General features: G+C 44.4%; 1 protein-coding gene across 8 annotated transcripts in view; it reads right to left on the reverse strand.

The window, feature by feature from the left end:
• Window positions 1–19,507, reverse strand: part of larp1 (La ribonucleoprotein 1, translational regulator) — a 112,126-nt gene that overhangs the window by 43,273 nt on the left and 49,346 nt on the right. For 4 of the 8 annotated variants that reach the window (XM_016995075.2, XM_062970244.1, XM_062970245.1 and 1 more), the window contains exons 4-8: window positions 16,594–16,768; window positions 14,168–14,299; window positions 12,990–13,145; window positions 11,694–11,856; window positions 10,332–10,476 (exon numbers count right to left, since the gene is read on the reverse strand). In XM_016995075.2, coding sequence (XP_016850564.2) covers window positions 10,332–10,476; window positions 11,694–11,856; window positions 12,990–13,145; window positions 14,168–14,299; window positions 16,594–16,768 — 771 coding nt within the window. The remainder of the gene's footprint in view (window positions 1–10,331; window positions 10,477–11,693; window positions 11,857–12,989; window positions 13,146–14,167; window positions 14,300–16,593; window positions 16,769–19,507) is intronic. The other 4 variants (XM_062970241.1, XM_062970248.1, XM_062970247.1 and 1 more) reach the window with 2 other exon arrangements.

The following is a 19,507-nucleotide window of genomic DNA, read 5'->3' on the forward strand; positions in this document are numbered from 1 at the left end:
CAACAAATCACTCTGACCAAGAGGTCATGAGTTCGAGGCCAGCCCGTGCCTACGTCTTGTCTCTGTCTCTGTTCTATGTTATGGCATTGAATGTTTGCCTTTATGTGTGCAATGTGATCCACCCTGAGTCCCCTTCAGGGTGAGAAGGGCGGAATATAAATGCTGTAAATAAATAAATAAATAATTATAGGAAGCCTGAGGCCTTTGCCTTTGATGCACAGATCGAGGGCTGAATCGACATCAATAAGGTAAAGTTGGTTTATTCCAGTGCTATCTTTGGGCAAAGGATTGGGCAGGACAATCAAGTGGGCTAGTACCTTCCCCAAACAATTCGCCACATAATTTGAAAGCTGAATAAGATGGGTCAATAAATATTCAGCCTCACTGTGTAGTACCAACAACATTTTCTTGTCATCTTCCGAGAACTTACTATGATAGGAAGACATGTTATCCCAGAGAAGTGTTAGTATGATCCTATTGGCCCCACATTTGGTAACAGATCTTTCTGCCGGCTGTGTTGAGCTTTCTGGCCTCTTTATCAAAAGGGGAGGAATTGATCTTTTGAGAAATCTTAGACTAAGCCACAATCACAGAATTCAGCTCTGGGTGCGAGTCCATCACCCTACAGAAATTGTCCAGCTGTTTGGATATTGGTGGAATAGACAAAGCATTAGCCCAAGCTGCTCTGAGCATCTGCAGAAGGCAAGAACAGCACTGTCTTTAAACAGCGGATCCTCAACTGACAATGAGGACTGCTTGATCTGCAGGCTGAAGGCCCCTACCATGCCAGTCTTAACATCTGGCCTGCAAAGGATTTCACATCATCGGTTGGTGATGGAAGGTCCAGATCAGTAACCAAAGAGGTGAAAGAGAGACATCTTGTCACATCTAATGAGAACGGGCGTCATCCTCCCAGTCAGCATACTGAGAAAAATGTTCTCTTCAATGTTTAGCTACACCACACGACTGAAACGCATCCACAATGGGTTCCTTAGGCAGGGATGACTGAACCAAGGGTGCAATTGTGGACTCTACAATGGTTGCTGGAGCTTAAATTACTTAAGACAGCAAACTATGCTGATGACAATGAGGAGAGTTGACTCAAAAAGTATTCCTTTCAATGCCTCTCTCTCTAACATTGCCTATAGCAGGCATGGGCAAACTTTTTTGCCTTGGGGCTGCATTACAGGCTCGGCCGGGAGGGCCGGGCCAGGAGGGAAGGGGGCCATGCACACTGGGTGGGGAGGGCCCCGGAGCGGGCGGGGCCAGGAGGGGGTAGGGCAGGGCCCGGGTTATCCTCAAATTGTCCTCCCTGCATAAGGACAGGGCTACTCACCCCATCCTTATGCCAGTAGGAAGGCAGGACACACAGGGACTGACTGATCCCCCTCCCCCAATCCTCAGGCTGTCCTTTTGGCATTATGCCAGGAAGAGAGCAAGACAGGCAGCGAGGGCTTTCAGCCACCGTGTGGCTTCCTTGAGCCATCTTCACGGTATAAGGATGGGACCGCTCACACCATCCTTATGCCGGAGGAGGGCAGGACACACGGTGGCTGAGAGCACTCCAGAGGGCTCTCAGCTGTTACGTGCCTTCCATCCCCATCTTTTTGCCATAAAAAGATGGCAGGCTGCCTTGTCCTTCTGCCAAGAGAACAGGAAAGATGAGGAGGGCCTGAGGTAAGCAACTTACACAACTCCCATGTTATGTCACCTCCATTGGCTTCCAGTTAGCTACCAAGTACAAATCAAAGTGCTGGCTTTGGCCTATAAAGCCCTAAACGGTCCTGGCTCAGTTTACCTGTCCAAACGCATCTCCCTCTATGAACCACACTGAGATTAAGATCTTCCGGGGAGGACCTGTGCTCGGTCCCATTACCGTCACAGGAGTGATTGGCGGGTACGAGACACGGCCTTCTCAGTAATTCCCCTCGGCTTTGGAACTCCCTCCCTGGTGAGATTAGATCAGCCCCCTCCCTGTCCTTTAGAAAGATGCTAAAGACCTGGCTGTGGGACCAAGCCTTTGGGGTAGGGCAATAACAGCAGCAATAGGAAATTTCACCCTGTAGACCGGAAACAGTGCGGCTGATTTGTGATGGTTTTAAATAATAGTTTTAATGTGAAGACAACTGATTTTAGTGTTTATGTATATTTATGGTTTATTTTATGTTTCGACATTGAATATTTGCCATATATATGTTGTGCTCCAACCTGAGTCCCCTTCAGGGCGAGAAGGGCGGAATATAAATGTTTTAAATAAATAAATAAATAAATAAGCACCCAGGGGGCCACATCTGGCCCCCAGCCCTTGCCTATTTGCCCATGCCTGGCCTATAGGATGGGGACCTGATGTCAGTAACAAGAATATCAGCCATCAAGTGCTGTGCAAAGAAGTCCCCTTGCTCTTTATTTTCATTTCCACTAGCCAAACTATTTGCAATTACAATCCGATAATACTCCAAGATTTGTGGACATAACAAACTCTGATTATTTAATTCCATTCTGTTGTTCTCCAAAAAGCTCAGTCAAGAATTTGCAATCGAGTTACTTTTTTAAAAACCACCCAAAAATCTCAAGTTTTAATGTCATGTCTGATTTCGAGAGAGCAGTCAATTTTGGTGGCCAGGAGGATGTCAACAGTATCAAAGAAGCCCTTGCAAGAATTGGTTGCGCTGGTATCTCTGAGGTTAGATTTGTCAACATTGGCAGAATCAATAATATTAAAGCTGATTTCGAGGAAGCAGTCAAATGTGTTGGGCTCTTTCAAGTGTGCAGGCCCAGATGCAAAGAGGACCAACTCGGAGAGAAGGGCATTGAGTTGATGTTCCCTATTTTTGAAACCATTGGTGTAAACGCATGGCAGTGTATGCAGGAGGAGACCACATGGGACTCTCTCAGGCCTAGACGACAGCAGGAATACCTGTCATTATTGGGAATCTTGCCCCCACAATACAGACACTTCTGAAACGAAGTAGTAAACATAATGAAGCACTGTCAGCCAAGCTAAAGTTGGGATGCCCTACACGAGACAACTAAGAATGGACCAAGTCAGGGAACTGGAGGTAAGGACCAAGATACAAGTCAGGAAGCCGGAAGTAGAAGAAAACGAGGATTAGAAAGTCAAAACCATAGAAACAAGTCAGAAAAAAACACCAAACAGTAAGACAACACAAGTAAAGGTTCCTTATGTGCTGCTATTGTGGCGGACAAAGAGGAACTGGGTTTTTGGCAACACCCACCCATTTATATGGGCTTGGAGAGTGGGCGGGGATTACTACCAAAATTGTATCTTTAAAGCTCTAGAGGGTTCCGTGAGTTCTCTGGACAGGCACAGACAACCAACCCATTTGTGTGATTCACAGAGACCACTTTATTTTACCATTTCCAATAATTTTCCCAACTTTTACCAAAAAAACAAAAAAAGAATGGGTTGCTTACCTGTAACCATGTTTCTTCGAGTGGTCACCTGTGAAATCCACACATATGGGTCTCCTGCGCCTGCGCAGACAATCTCGGAATTCTCTAGAAGCTCTTAGATACAAATCGGCGGAGGCCCCGCCCAATCTCCCCTTGTAGTATAAATACCCAGTAGGAGGGGCCGACGCCCCAGTTCCACCGCCGCAAAGGCAGCCAGAACTGAGGCATGACGTGCTGCGGGGAGGATGGGCGGGGATGTGTGGATTTCACAGGTGACCACTCGAAGAAACATGGTTACAGGTAAGCAACCCATTCTTCCTTCTTCGTGGTCCCTGTGAAATGCACACATATGGGTGACTGACAAGCTACCAACCTGGAATGGTGGGCGTCATGCCACACAAGCCGACAGGACTGCTCTTCCAAAGGCAGCGTCTTTTCTGGAAAGGGTGTCCAGTTTGTAGTGAGACACAAAGGTGAGCGGTGTCGCCCAGGTAGCTGCTCGGCATATATCTTCCAAGGGGATGCCCTTCTGGAAGGCACGGGACGTGGCTATTGCCCTCGTGGAGTGCGCTTTCACCGTTGTAGGCGGGTCCCGACCCGCAAGTTGGTAGGCTAGGCGTATGGTCGCAGCAATCCAGGATGACAACCGTTGTGGAGTGATCGGGGAGCCCATGGAGTCCTGACGGTACCTGAGAAAGAGCCGAGGAGACTTTCTATGTGGGCGAGTCCGGTCAACATAGAAGGCGAGGGCCCTTCGCGCATCCAAGGCGTGGAGGGAGCGCTCCAAGGGAGTCGATGGGGACTGAAAAAAGGCAGGTAGTACTATGTCCTGAGACAGGTGAAAATGAGATACCACTTTTGGTAAGAAAGTGATGTCCGTGCGGAGAACAGCCTTATCCTTATGGAAATGAAGGTAAGGCTCATCCGCTCTCAGCGCACAGAGCTCACTGGCTCGTCTTGCTGTAGTGACAGCGACCAGAAAGGCCGTCTTCCACGAAAGATGTTGTAGGTCTATTGTCGCCATTGGCTCAAAAGGAGGTTTGGACAATTGCGACAAGACCAGTTCTAGACTCCATGCTGGAGCAGGCGGGTGAACCGGTGGGTAGAGATTTTTATGTCCTTTAAGAAACAATCGAATTAAAGGATCAGCGAAACAGGATGGTTGTCCAGCCTTCCGGCGAAACCAGGAGATGGCTGCTAAATAGCATTTTATGGAAGAGAGTGAGAGACCCCTCTGTGACAGGGATAACAAGAAATTCAGTATTGTTGTGGTAGAAGCCGAGGAAGGGTCGACACCAGCCTGTTCGGTGAAGGTGCAAAAGGTTTTCCACTTGAAAGTGTAGGATCTTCTGGTGGAGGCTTTATGTGCCGCATCGACAATACGTCTCACCGGATCAGGGAGATCTACTATGGTCGAATTCTCCAAGCAGTGAGACGGAGTGCCTTGGCATCCGGGTGTCGAACCTGACCCTCTTGAGTCGTGAGTAAATCCGGCCTGTGTTGAAGGTGTATGAAATCCCCTTGTGATGCTTGGAGAAGAGGCCCGAACCACGGTTGCCGAGGCCACCAAGGGGTTATCAGTATGCACTCCGCTCCATCCTCCAGCAGTTTGGACAGGGTTCGTGTTATTAGAGGGATGGGAGGAAACGCATAGAGCAGACCGGGGGCCCATGTGTAAAGGAAAGCATCCCCCAGACACCCTGATGTCTTGCCCTGGGGAAGGCGGGCGCAAAAAAGGGGGCACTGAGCGTTTTCGGGGGCAGCGAAAAGGTCCACGGTTGGTTGGCCCCAGATTTTGAAGATGCTTTCCAGTTCCTGTCTGTGTAATTGCCACTCGTGAGAGGAGCTGGGGGCTCTGCTCAGAGAGTCGGCTAACGAGTTGTCTTTTCCCGGAAGGTAAAGAGCGGAGAGGTGGATTCTCCGGAGTATGCACCAATTCCAAATTTGGAGTGTCAGTCCTACCAGGCTGCGGGATCGAGTCCCTCCCTGCTTGTTGATGTAGAACTTCGTTGTGGTGTTGTCGGTAAGGAGACGAACCACATGGCCGGAGAGTCTGGGCTCGAAGGCCCTTAGCGCCTTCTGAACAGCAAGCATCTCGAGGTAGTTGATGTGGCGGCGTTGTTCTTCCGATGACCAAATGCCTCGAACGGTCAGGTCGTCCATATGGGCACCCCAGCCGAGGAGGGAGGCGTCTGTTGTTAGGGTCTTGGAGGGTCTTGGGGTGCGAAAGGGCATGCCCTTCTGGACATTGTGTCCCCGCATCCACCAGGACAGGGAGTCCCGCACGGGTTTTGGGACAACCAGTATTGTCTTTGGGCTGTCGTGGAGAGCGTTGAAAGCTGACAGAAACCATTTTTGGAGTGGGCGCATTCTTAGCCTGGCGAAAGGCGTGACAGAGGTCGTAGAGGCCATATGGCCGAGAGCCGATTGGACAACGCTGGCACGGACGCGGCTGGAATAAAGGATCTCGCGAAATATAGCGGTCATGGCGGTGAAGCGATCGTCTGGCAAAAATGCTTTTTCCCGCAAAGAATCGATGAGGGCACCAATAAAGCGGATACGTTGGGATGGCTGAAGGGAAGACTTTTCCTGGTTTACGACCAAACCAAGGCCCTGGAGGAGAGACAAGGTTTGATCAATGTGAGACAGCAGTTGAGACCTAGATTCCGCTACCAGGAGCCAATCGTCAATGTAGGGGTACACCACGACTCCTTGCTGACGAAGGAAGGCCGCAACTACTGCCATGCACTTAGAGAAGACTCTAGGCGCCGTGGACAGCCCAAACGGCAAAACATTGAAACAGAAACAATTGTGTCCAACTTTGAAACTGAGAAATCTGCGGTGTGACGGCCTAATTCCGATATGGAAATAGGCATCTTTAAGGTCAACCGTAGCGAACCAAGAACCTTTGCGAATGAGGGAGAGAACCATGGGAAGGGTGATCATGCGAAACTTGCGTGGTTTGATAAAAAGGTTTACCCCTCGGAGGTCTAGAATGGGTCGAAGGCCGCCGCCCCTCTTGGGGACCAGGAAATACCTGGAAAAATAGCATCTATGAAGGTCTGAATCTGCTAAGGGTTCAATAGCTCCTTTTCCTAGAAGGGTATGAACCTCCTCCAATAAAGGTTTTGAAGGGACTGTGGTTCGAATGAGTCCCGTAGGGGGCAAGCTCTCGAATTCAATGGCATAGCCTCTGTCAATGATGTCAAGAACCCATCTATCTGAAGTGATGCGATTCCAGGCGTCCCAGAAAGGGGAAAGGCGGTCCCGGTACGAAATTGGGAAGGATAACCCATCTGTCCCAGGGGTATTGGCACGCAGGGAGTGTTGAGGAACCCGGGAAGGAGGAGGAACTGAAAACTCTGAACAAGAATCTAAGAAGGCACAGGGATTTTCGGCTGAGGCCCATCCCTGACTTTCCGCCTCTGGTCGGCTAAACGCGCCGTCTCGGGGCATAAGGTTGTCTGGGCCTACCCGATTGTCGGCGTCTGGACGACGAGCTTGGCCTCCTTGAAGTAGACGGCTGGACCGGGATGCGGGGCCTTTGACCTACAGAGGCCGGACTAGCACGTCTACGTGGGAAGGGAGTATAAGCGGGCCAGCGACGCAGCTGGTTGGGATACTGCGAAGGAAGGCCGAATCTATGAGCTGTTTGGCGCATTTGATGGGTATGTTCTAGATTGGAGTCCGTGTTTGGGTTGAATAAACCGGATTCATCAAGTGGTAGGTCTTCGATCGCCGTCCTGGCCGCAGAAGAAAGGCCTGATGAACGAAGCCAGGCATGACGTCTCAGGGCGGTTGACATGGCAAACAGTTTTCCCGCGGAATCAGCGGTGTGCTTTGCTAACTCCTTTTGAGAATCCGCTAGCTGGCACGCTTCTTGCTTGAAGGCTTTAGCTAGGCGTAGTTCTTCTGGTGGTAGCCGATCAAGGTATGGAGCAATTTTATTCCAGAGGAAATTCTGGTAAGCTCCCATGTATGCCCCATAGTGGGCTAGGCGTGCAAAGAGTCCCGCTGAGGAGTATATCTTGCGGCCCATAGCGTCCAACTTTTTCCCTTCCTTGTCTGATGGAGTAGGCTGAGAGCGTGAGGAGGGGCGAGGTTGTGAGACGTCTACTACGACAGAGTTTGGCTTGGGATGCTTGCCCAACCATTCTGCGGAAGATAAATCAATGCGATATAGGTTGTCCGCCTTCTTTGATATTGCTGGGATCAGTGAAGGGGCCACGTTTGGGGCCTTGAGCAGTTGAAGCAGAAACGGCAAGGTAGGAAGGGGTGTGGTCGATGGGGTTTGCTGTTGCTCCCTGGAAAAAACCGGATCCTCAACCATAGTAGGAGCCTGTGGAGTAGGTAAGTTCAAGGCTTTTGCGAGACGCGAAACTAAAGAAGAAAAACTACGCATCTCTTCAGGTGAGTCAACCTCCATCGTTGGTACATCAACTGAGGCATGAGGCTCCTGAGGATCTGAGGAGGAGTCTGAATCCGGGTCGGTCCCGACGCCTGCAGCATGGGAGAACTGCGCTGCCTGAGGGACTTGTGCCCCGGGTAAGTTGGCCACGGGCTGGGGTGGGACTGATGGAACCTGGGGCGGAGCAGGAAGACTCGGCACGAGAGGTTGATTTGGAATTACAGTGGAGTCAGTTGGGGGACACGGTACCGAGGGTGGGATGGGCAGGGCCCCTCTTTCTCCTTCCCCATGATGGTGGCGAGAGTACACTCTAGAGGTGGAATGGCGGCGCCCATGGCGATGAGGTGCAAAAGCACGAAAAAAATCACGGGTGTAAATAGGATCACCATGGAAATAATAATAAGGAGAGGAAGACCTCGATGCGTAAGTTGAGCGCCGGTGAGATGAGCTCCGGGATCGAGGGCCTGGGGCTGGGCTGGAACCCGAGCTCCATGAACTCGAGGAGGGGGAGCGGCGCCCTCCCCTCCGAGATCGATGTCGACGAGACCGTCTTGATGCGGATCTCTCCCTAGGCGGGGGAGGTGAAGGGACCGATGCAGGGGCGTTTGCATCCGGCATTTCAAGAGAGCCATGCGCCATCTGGTGGCAAGAGGCAGTCGAAACCGATGGTATAGGCTGTTGAGAGGCCTCAATCTCGGTCCCGAGAGGAGGCGTTGGGGGCGTGGTCAAATAGCCCCCGTCCCCGTTCGCATCCACTCCCTCCGATGACAGGGGAGGAGCCAGAGCCATGAGGTCGAGAACTGGGGGAAAACCGTCCAGGCCGATGGAACCCGACTGCGGGAGAGAGAAAATTGAAGCCGAGGCTTGACCATCGGAGAGGGCCGTCTCCGGCAAGGAGGCAAGCGGCTGGTTCGGCGGCGCAGCTGGGGCCTGCGGCTTATTCGCTTCCAACTTTTTCAAACTTTTACCTCCCATGGAGGGAGCCTTTTGCTTTTTGGCTTTGGCCTTTTTCAGAGGGGGAGCAGCCGCTGGAGGGACCGGTTCCAAAGGGGAGTGCGTTGCCTGAGTCATCGGGGACGACACCCCAGTAGATGGTGGGCCGGGGGGTTCAGAAGCCGCCCTCTTAGGAGCTACGGAGGGAGGGGGGAGAAGCGCTTGCTCATAAAGGAGCGCTTTGAGCCGCGTTTCGCGGTTCTTCCTCGCTTGAGGAGTAAAAGATTGGCAGATCGAACAAGATCGGGCCGCATGGCCCTCACCCAAACAGAGGAGACACATAGCATGTCCGTCTGTATCTGGAAGCTTTCCCCCACATTGAGAACATTTTTTAAACAGGGCTGCCATCCTCAAGGCAAACCGGGAGGGCAAATAGCCCGCAGGGGGAAGACTGGCCTGAGGTAAAGCGTGGTCAAACGGTCCGGTCAATCGGGAGCAACAGGGTCCTAAACGTGAGCGAAGAGTAGTCTAAGTCCAGTCCAAGTCAAAATTCCGAAAATCAGTCAATTTAACAACGAGCACAGAGAAATTCCAATTGCCTGAAGCGGCGGAAAAAAGGAACTGGGGCGTCGGCCCCTCCTACTGGGTATTTATACTACAAGGGGAGATTGGGCGGGGCCTCCGCCGATTTGTATCTAAGAGCTTCTAGAGAATTCCGAGATTGTCTGCGCAGGCGCAGGAGACCCATATGTGTGCATTTCACAGGGACCACGAAGAAGGAAACACCTTTCCTGCCAGATTCTAACTGGAGATCACACCTCCATCCACTGTGAAGTACTCCAAACCTATAGAGAATTATCTTGAGATCACTATGCCTCTCATGTATATGAGTATATCTATCCAAAGTAGCAACAAACAGGGCTTATATAGGGTACTAAAAAAAAAACTCTAATGAGAAGCTTATTACAAGTTTCTTTTCCTTTCAGAAGCTTCAAGAATGAGAACCACCCTGTACACACACTCACATCAAGAGTAGAAGGTCCACATCTCTCATAGGAAAGGAGTGTAGGCTCTTTTGTCTACTGAAATGCCATAAGGTGAGTACTGTATATACTCATGTAGAAGTTCAGAAATTTTAGTCAAAAATTGGTCCAAAGAAGGAATGGTTGCTTACCTGTAACCGTGTTTCTTAGAGTGGTCATCGGTGAAATTTGCACATATGGTATTTCCTGAGCCTGCGCTGTAGCTCGGAATCTTCTGGAAAGCTTTTTAGTCCTGGCTATAGCCCCACTCACCCTACTCAAAATCTGTAATTCTGATCCGAAAAACCTGCCCTTGACTTGAGGTTGGCCTATACACGAGTATATGTGTTAGTTTAATGGAGACTACTTGACTATTCTACAGAGTAACTCCATCTGAGAAAGTTCTGTAATGTTTTATGAATCACAATCAGCTGTGGTAACACTGACATGCTTGTGACACTAGAGTACCAGAATCTGGACACAATATTTCAAGACAACTATCTAAACTTTAAATACAAAAGGCAAACAGCAGAAGAAACTGAATAATCACATACCTTAATTATAAGGCCGACATCTGTAGTAAGGGCCTGTACTCGATGGAAACTGGCAATAAGAGTGATGGGAAGAAAGCCTTCTGAATCCATTTTCCGCCTCAGAAAAAAGTCTCGTTCCAAATTGTCAACACTGAAGTAGTATTCTCTGAATATAATAAGTAATAGAACGTGAAAGATATACAGCTATCTTGGGCTATATCACACTATCAGCTCTGGAAAATGTATTCAATTGGGCATAAAGAAACTCTCCTGCTTCTTTCTTTCTCTATCATCATCATCTAGAATAATTCAAACCAAAATGCTCCTCATAGATTCCAAATAGTTTTATCTAAATGTATTTGGGAAAAATATGGTCCTCCAAATGCTCTGGCCCATAGGAATGGCAGTCAAACCACATCTGCAGGCTTGCTTTGTCCTTGTCCTAAGGTTGCAATCCCACATCTCTACTGTGTTTTCTAGAATAGTGCTATTAATTTCAGTAGGAGAAATTAATACTGCATCCTTATCCCTTACACTAGTGATAACCACACTTTGGTGTTTTTAACTTCAATGGTAAGGAATTCTGGGAGTTGAAATCCCGACAATGAAAGACAAAAAACAGAGAACCACTGTTTTAAACCAATGATTGCTTATTTTTAAAGCCTGCAGATACCGAACACTTCAGCTTTATGTTGTTTCTAATCAAATGACAAAGAAGCACAATATTGATACTTAAGTACAAGTAACAGGGAATGCATATATAACAAGAGCTTCCTGACTATGCACTGGATATTCTAAAGAGGAAATGGGTAATACATCTCCATATGTCAAAGCTATCAACTCCAGGTTCATCATATGAAAAATAAGATGAAGCTACAGTTCTCCCGATATCTGGGCAATTTGCTTGTGGCGAAGATGAAACTTTTGGAAGCTGCAACTACCTCTGAGTAGTATAAGAAGATAGTACATGGTGTGACTGTGCCCACTAAAATCTTCAAATCAGGAGTCAACCAAAATGATTTGTGCCCCCCACCACTCTATGGTAAACGTTAGTGGCAATGTATCCACTAAATATTGGCAGGACACCACTGTGGGGTGGAACAATGAATCATGGTTCATCTATCCTCATTTTAGCTACTTTTATTTGTTTACACAGCATGTTTTCAAATAAATAATATTAATAACAACAACTTTACCCTCTGCATCTATCAAAACTAACTCAGCCTTCTGGAAGTAGTTTTCAGAACCTATCCTTCCACTTACAGAAATAGTTCTGTCAGAGAAAGGACAGTGTTCGATTCCTTCCATCAATCCACAAACTCTTCAGAAACCTATGTGGTTTCTGCATAGAAAGCTACTTATAGAAGCAAATTCAATACGTACATCTGTCGTTTGATATAGTCCTTGAGCAACTCCTGGTCAACACTGTACAACTCAGTGCTGCTGATATTGTCAAAGTAATACGTGATATTACTGGTGTACTTCTGACTACGGGAACCATCTGAGCCATCAAATTTCCGGTAACTATAATGATAATCAAAGTGAGCTGCAAAGGGAAAAGAACAAACAGGTATTTTTAAGGCCGATGTTTTTCTAAGATCATTTGCACTCTACATTGTCAGCATTCACATTATGGTCAACTAATTTAGGAGGTGACAGAGAAGAGTTCTACTGAAACTCAGGTGGAAGGGAAATAATTCAAGCCAGATTTTAATGAAATGAAATTCGAGAGCACCTAACCTACAAAAAGTGTACTAAACTGGTAATTAATGCTAAACTAAACATTATTAATTTAACTAAACATTATTATAGCCACAGAGGTTTACAAACTGAACTGGCTACTTTTTGAATGATTATTGTACGGAAATTACACATTCACAGGATTTTACAATATTCGATTCCAGAGGTTATTTACATAGCAAGTTCTTAGCTCAAAATTGTGTTGTTAACTGCCATTAAGCTGACTTCAACATATTTGTGGTGACCTCGTGAATAAGCGATCTCCAATCCACCCTACCACCAACATCAGTTCTTGCAGATCCAGAGTGATGGCTTTTTTGTTTAAGTCTATCTGGAATAGTCTTCATTTTTTTTCTACTGGTTTCTATCTTACCAAGCATTTGTGTCCTTTTTAGTGAGCCACATACTGTCATGAGTAGGACAATCTTAGTTTAGTCATCATGGCATCTATGGAGTGTTCAGACATGACTTGTTTTCAGACTATTTGTCTTTTAAGCAGTCCATTATATCCACAGGCCTTTTCTCCAGCACATTTCTACTAGCTTTTTCCTATCCCTTTTTTTCACTATCCACAACCGTTCTCAGAAATGGGAAATATGAAGGCATAGACAATCAATGATATATCTTTACACTTCAGAATCTTGTCTAGTCCCTTCATGGCTGTCCTTCCAAGTTATAGTTGCCTTTTCTTTTCTTCATTGCCATGGCATTGAGTATTTGAACTGACTTCACCAGATGAAAAAAGATGTTGCTAACTATGATACATTTCTTTTTATCAACTCAACTGCACTGGGCCACAGCCTAGGCAAAACAAATGATCCCTCAGGTCATCGACTTTCCATGTAGGCACAAATGTTTGCTGTCAGCCAGCTTCTTATCTGTGTACAACATCCTGTGCACTGAAGCATGCTTGTAAACATTTCATGGCCCTATACGTACAGCGAGTACCTCCTCTTCCTCTCCCTCTCCCTCGTCCCCGGCCACGGCCTCTGCCCCTGAAGGCACCACGCACAGCTGCCCCCTCACTCTTGACGCTGGAAGTTTCATCGTGATCAGGCCAACTCCCCCGTTCATGCTTGTTATCCAGATGCCAACCTGCAACACAATCAGGAAAGAGCAGGAAAAATGTTAGAGCTAAACCCAACCTTTGCAGTCATGAAAGAATGTGTTCAGAGATCTTCAATGAACCGTGACTATAATGAAACCCTTCCATAATCAGAATACACAAAATGGCAGAAACTTTGTCCAAATAGAAGGTAATATTTTCTACATTACTTGATATAACCTGAACAAAACTAGCATAATGTCTTGATAAGAAACAGATATTTCCCACCAAATACAAATATTTCCAACAATATTCCACCAAACTGCCAAATATCTGAAACTATGCAGCGACCAGTCTGGAGTATTCGGTACAGAAACAAAAGTCACGTACAGACTGAACATTGCACTGTGTTTATGTTCTTCTGTGTTGCCTGTTGACTTATGGTGACCACATGAATTTCATAGTGTTTTCTTAGACAAGGAATACTTAAAGATAGGGGTCCTCAAACTTTTTACGCAGAGGGCCGGCCCACAATCCTTCGGACTGTTGAGGGGCCGAATTATTATTTGAAAAAAAATACGAAAATATTCCTATGCACACTGCACATGTCTTATTTGTAGTGCAAAAAACAACAACAATGAAAGAACAATACAATATTTAAAAATAAAAACAATTTTAACCAACATAAACCTATCAGGATTTTAATGGGAAGTGTGGGCCTTCTTCTGGCCAATGAGATGGTCAAGTTAATTAGGATTGTTGTTGTTGTTGTGTGCATTCAAGTCATTTCAGACTCTGGGCGAGCCTAAGTCTAAAACTGAGGGCGGGGGCAAGGTAAATGATTTTGGAGGGCCGCATCCGGCGCACGGGCCTTAGTTTGGGGACCCCTACTTAAAGAGATAGTTTTGCCAGTTCCTTTCTGTGAAATACAGCCTACAAGTCCAAATATGGACTTACATCTTAGTACTATGCAAGGCTGTCCCTGCTTAGCTTCTAAGATCAGGCAAGATATGGTGCCTTTATGGTAGTAAAAGTAAAACAATTAAAAACCTATTGCTGTTCCCACTCAGACCTTTTGATTCACTTCTATTGTTGGAAGGATGCCGGTGCTGTTCATTTTGTCTGTTGTTGCGTGAAGCAGTTTTATCTCTTGGCACTTCAGACTTCATGTCTATCTGCAGAGGGACCCATTTATGTCTGTTACCTGAAAGGCAAAAATGACTGGCTAGTACAAATTTTTATAATTGCAAATATACTCAATATTTCTCCATTACCCAAGACTGACTTTATCTGATAAAAGTAAAGGATGTTTCAGATAGCTTTGGTTCCAAAATAATGCAATCCTTAACCCTTTAGAAACCAAAACTGAACCAAAAGCCACTTCAGATATTCCAAAGAGGGAATGTGAATTAATAACTTGAGCCTTCTTGAGTCAGTGGTTAGTACTGAACTTGAACTGCACACACTTTTTACTAAAGTTATATTGTAGAGGTCCTGAGACAACGGCTACAGAACTATGGAACTGAATAGAAGGAAAATCTTAGCCAAAAGAATTTTAGTTCACACTTTAAAAGCAAGCCTGACCGTGTCTCCTAAGGACAGAAATTTTTCTTCATCTGGATCTTTGGTTACAGAGAGAAAAAGCAGTTTGATTGTTGCTGTGATAAACAAGCCATGGCCAAGCTACAGAACAATGGACCAGTATGAAGATGGGGAAAAATTGGACACTTCCAATTGCTCTGTGCACACAGTGTACCCTTGTAAGACTAAGGGTCACATTAATTGTCCAAAGAGAAAGGGAAGTTTTCCCTGTGTAATAATGAAAAGTAGTTTAATGAACTCTCCACACTGTTTTCTACTACCAGTCAAGAACTACATGCTTGTCTTCAGGAGCGTGGAAGAAAATGATTCAGCAGAAATCAGAAAACGGTTTTTGAGAGTTGAAGAACAAATAGAAACATTACTATGCGTATTTCACATTTGTATAGTTTTTTCTGATGTTTGTGTTACTTTTCTCAGGAACACAAAGAGAATGGATTTTGTTTTGGACTCCTTTTGTTTGCAATAAATTAAGTTTTCTTTGCTGAATTTTTCTCAGCTCTGATGAATCTTTGTTACTTTAAAAGACCATATAGCTTCTTTTTCAGAGCTATTATTTGTGGTAATATATAGGTAACTTTTCATAGAAATATGGAAAACTGTTTTCATATGATCCATTTTTTCCTTTCACTTTAGTGCCTTGGGAAGCTGTCTCTACAACTTTTCACAAATCTTCTATTCTTAACACCAGATTGATTCATGAGGCTAGACAAACTTGTCTTTTCTTCCTGGATCAGGTATCTGTTTTTCTTTTGTAACATTTAAACCAAGCTGGGAATGCTACATACTTAACTAGTGGTCAGGCAGAAGATACAGGAAAGGTGTTGTAGATTATATTGAGTCTTCTATGCAAGAACTACCCCACCTTATGCAATCCAAACTGTTCCACCTCTCATTTTTTCATACAAATGAAAGATGTTTTGCATGCATGTAATGTACTCTGTATTTATCTACTGTATTTTTTAAAATAACAAATTCTGGTATTTTTTCATATTGTGTCATCTTCTCACAGGGCTGTCCCTGTTTAACTAACATAATTTAAATACATATTTCACAGTGACTACATCTGTAAATAGCTTCTGAGTACCCCAGATTATACCCTAATGCCCAAATGGGCAAAAAAAAACACCCCTTCGTTTTCAAGACTTAGGCTCAGATCAGTCATGAACCTCATTAGATGACCTTGAGACAACAAGGCGGGCAAGAGAAAAGTCTCTGTGTATTATTCTGAGTTCAATGGAGAAAACACAAAATATAAATTTATGTTTTAAAAATTCCAAAGCTTCCATACCGATAAGGAAAAATCACTGATGAAAATCTTGTCTCCTTTAGGCAGGACTTGAAGCATGAGAGGAGGAAAATAAACATCCATACTTCCCTTTGCAATATTTGTGTAATACACACTTGAATCAAATGAGTTCACATGATACCCTGAAGCAATTAATGCACATGTAGAGAAAGTAAATTATTATTCCCAAAACACAATGTTGCTGTTCAACAGAGAACAAGGAAAATCACAGAAGATTTGTCCTTATAATGCTATTCAAGTACAGCCCAGAAAAAAAGGAAACAAATGCACTTTTCCAAAGGAGCAACACCTTCATCATTCTCTCTCTCAACCACTAACAACATCATTAAAAATTATATACAATAAGACATTTAGTGGATACCAGAAAATGACTAGTGATATTACATCAAATCAGAGCATAGGAACATTACTTCTGGCTACCCAGAATTCTCTGGCCAGCATGCACTTCTGTGCACAGAATGTGACTGTACCAGTCTGCAGGATCCTGAGAACTGAAGTGCATCAAGTAATGTATCCAGGTAGAACAATTATACAGTAAATGTTCAAGTGCCGAAATCCATGTTTCATCCCTCCAAAGAGTCCCATCTCACCCTTTTTCTTTTGAGCCGATTTCTGGTTGTCATCTTCTCCATTTTTTTCTTCCCCCGATTCATCAGACCGTGTTTTCATGTTTTCTTTCCCATCACTTCCTTCCCCCTTCTCCTGCTCCTTCATGTTTTTCTTAATAGGAAGTTTTCGGAGAGACTGGGATTTGTGTGGCAGCTGCTGGAAAGAATCAACAAGACACATGAAGTGGATGCTCACAATGGTAGTTTAAGAAATGTGTTTAACAAATGTCTCAGCAAAGTAATTTAGTTCTCTGATGCACTCACAATCAGAGTGATCTGCAGCTGCCACTCTAAAGGCAAGATAATACATACTTTCTGAAGAACTTTAAATAATAGACAGCATCATCCTGATACTATAAGGCTTAAAATGTAATATATTATTTGCCTAGCAAAGTATTATGTCCCCAGGTAGGAGAGATATGAACAGAACTTTGGCCAAGTTAAAGGGACAAATGTGAAATTGAGGCCTAGGAACTGCAGAAACAAGGTCTTCCCAATGATTTCTGAATTATTCAGAAGCCTGACAAGGCAGTGTCTGGTGAATGGAGACAGGGCAAGATACCAAACCAAAGACAGAGCTGGCTGACAAGAGTCCACTGCAAAGCTGGGAATCTCACTGCCAGAGGAGGAGAAGCACAAAAATAGATGTGTGCTTTAAGCACTTCTGCATCTGTGCTCCTCTCTGAGTAGTTACATCACACACATCAAAGCCCTGCAGCAGACAGCAATGCAAGTGCAAGAAACTGACTTTAGAATCAGAGGTTGGTGCTAAACACTACTATCTCCTCCCCTCTGTGCCACTTAAATAGTAGTATCAACCTTGCTCAAATGTTTTGGCTAATTTACCTTTATCTGCTGTAGATCTCTGTGGCCAGAATTTAAAGTAGGTTTCAGGCTGCTGTCCCAGAATAGCACAACTGAGCTAGACAGCATGGTGGGCAGGGAAACCCTAAAAGGAAATCCTCTGCCTTGGGATCTGTAATGTGCTATTCCTGGCCTTCCCCTAAGAAGGGATTTAGCACCCCCAAAAAGTGTTGCTCAGATTGGGTTCTTTGCTATATCATTAAGAAACAGCAGACTGGGACAAAACACTAAGTCAATGATGGGCAGCCTTTTGCGCTTGGTGTGTCAAAATTCACCAAAAAACCTAGCATGACTTGGGTGGTGTGTCACTTTGAGAAAAAAAACCATAATTTCACCATATATATAGTTTAAATAACAAAATTGTAATATATAACTGTATTTAATAAATCAAAAACTATTTACTACCATTATTTCCATGTACAACAATCTATGGTACCTCTTGCAATTTCCACGCTGATTTCTCTCTATTGTAGTTTCAATGTAGTCATGAATAATGAATAATATAATAATAATATAATAGTAATATAATAATATGCTACAATAATAATAGAATAATAATAGAAAGATTGTGTGTGTGTGTGCGTAATGTGCATAATTCCCATGGAGTAAACAACAAAACCACTGGACCAAATCACACCAAATTTGGCCAGAAAAGACATTAGTCATCCAATCAATCTGCATGCGGCAGAGTGTCAGCAAAAATGGCTAGGCATGTCAGTGCTGACACACGTGTCATAGGTTGGCCATCACTGCACTAAGTGTTGCTTTTTCACTCTTCAAATATTCATGCATACATATTCCTGTACCTAGTACTCATGGCCAATGTCTAAGCACTTCACTGTACTAATCTGTCATTCTGGTATCAGAATAGTACATCATGTAAAGACATCATCAAAAATAATAATTCAACTTAAAAGCTAGTTACATGATGTACATATTTAATTCCTGTTATGCAACTGTGGATGCAATTTTAGGAGTGTGGATACAATTATGCCTTTTTCTTCTTTTGCTTCCTCAATTATATTGCAAGTATGAAATGTGCATATATGGCATATATATATGCACATTTCATACTCGCAATATTGATTATTTGAAAGTTTGAACTGCCACCTGTGCCTCCCAAATCTGTGGCTGTGATGTGAGCATTTGTATGGCAACTCCATCCACAGAAAGCAACTGTTTGGGAGGCAGGTGTGCCTCCCAATAAAAAAGATGATTTGATCAGAAAGGCTAGATTTTAATTAGTAATAAAAACCATAATTGAAGTAACATGGAGATGTACACAATCTCTTCTCTCTCTGCAAAGGCACAAGTGTGTGTGTGTGTGTGTGTGTATACACACACACACACACACACACACATATACAGTAGAGTCTCACTTATCCAAGCCTTGCTTATCCAAGCCTCTGGATAATCCAAGCCATTTTTGTAGTCAATGTTTTCAATATATCGTGATATTTTGGTACTAAATTCATAAATACAGTAATTACAACATAACATTACTGCGTATTGAACTACTTTTTCTGTCAAATTTGTTGTATAACATGAAGTTTTGGTGCTTAATTTGTAAAATCATAACCCAATGTGATGTTTAATAGACTTTTCCTTAATCCCTCCTTATTATCTAAGATATTCGCTTATCCAAGCTTCTGCCGGCCCATTCAGCTTGGATAAGTGAGACTCTACTGTGTATGTGTATATGTGTGTGTGTGTGTGTGTGTGTGTGTGTGTGTATATATATACACACACACACACACACACACACACACACACACACCATAACCATAACCAAGGCTTTTATATTTTTAAGATTTAATAACTATGCAAAATAGTATTTTTAAAATGCCAAGTTATCAATTAAGTTTCAGAGAAGTCTGATATGGCAACTACTATTGCATATATTTCAGTTTTTCACAATATTTCAACTACTCCTCAGAAACACCACAAATTTCCCTCCATAGCTGAAAAATGTATGAAAATTTACTTCTCAACTTCTGAATAACTACGTATTAACCTGAAGGTTCTATAGTTA

The sequence above is a fragment of the Anolis carolinensis genome, chromosome 2 (assembly GCF_035594765.1).
Source record: "Anolis carolinensis isolate JA03-04 chromosome 2, rAnoCar3.1.pri, whole genome shotgun sequence".
NCBI lineage: Eukaryota > Metazoa > Chordata > Lepidosauria > Squamata > Dactyloidae > Anolis > Anolis carolinensis.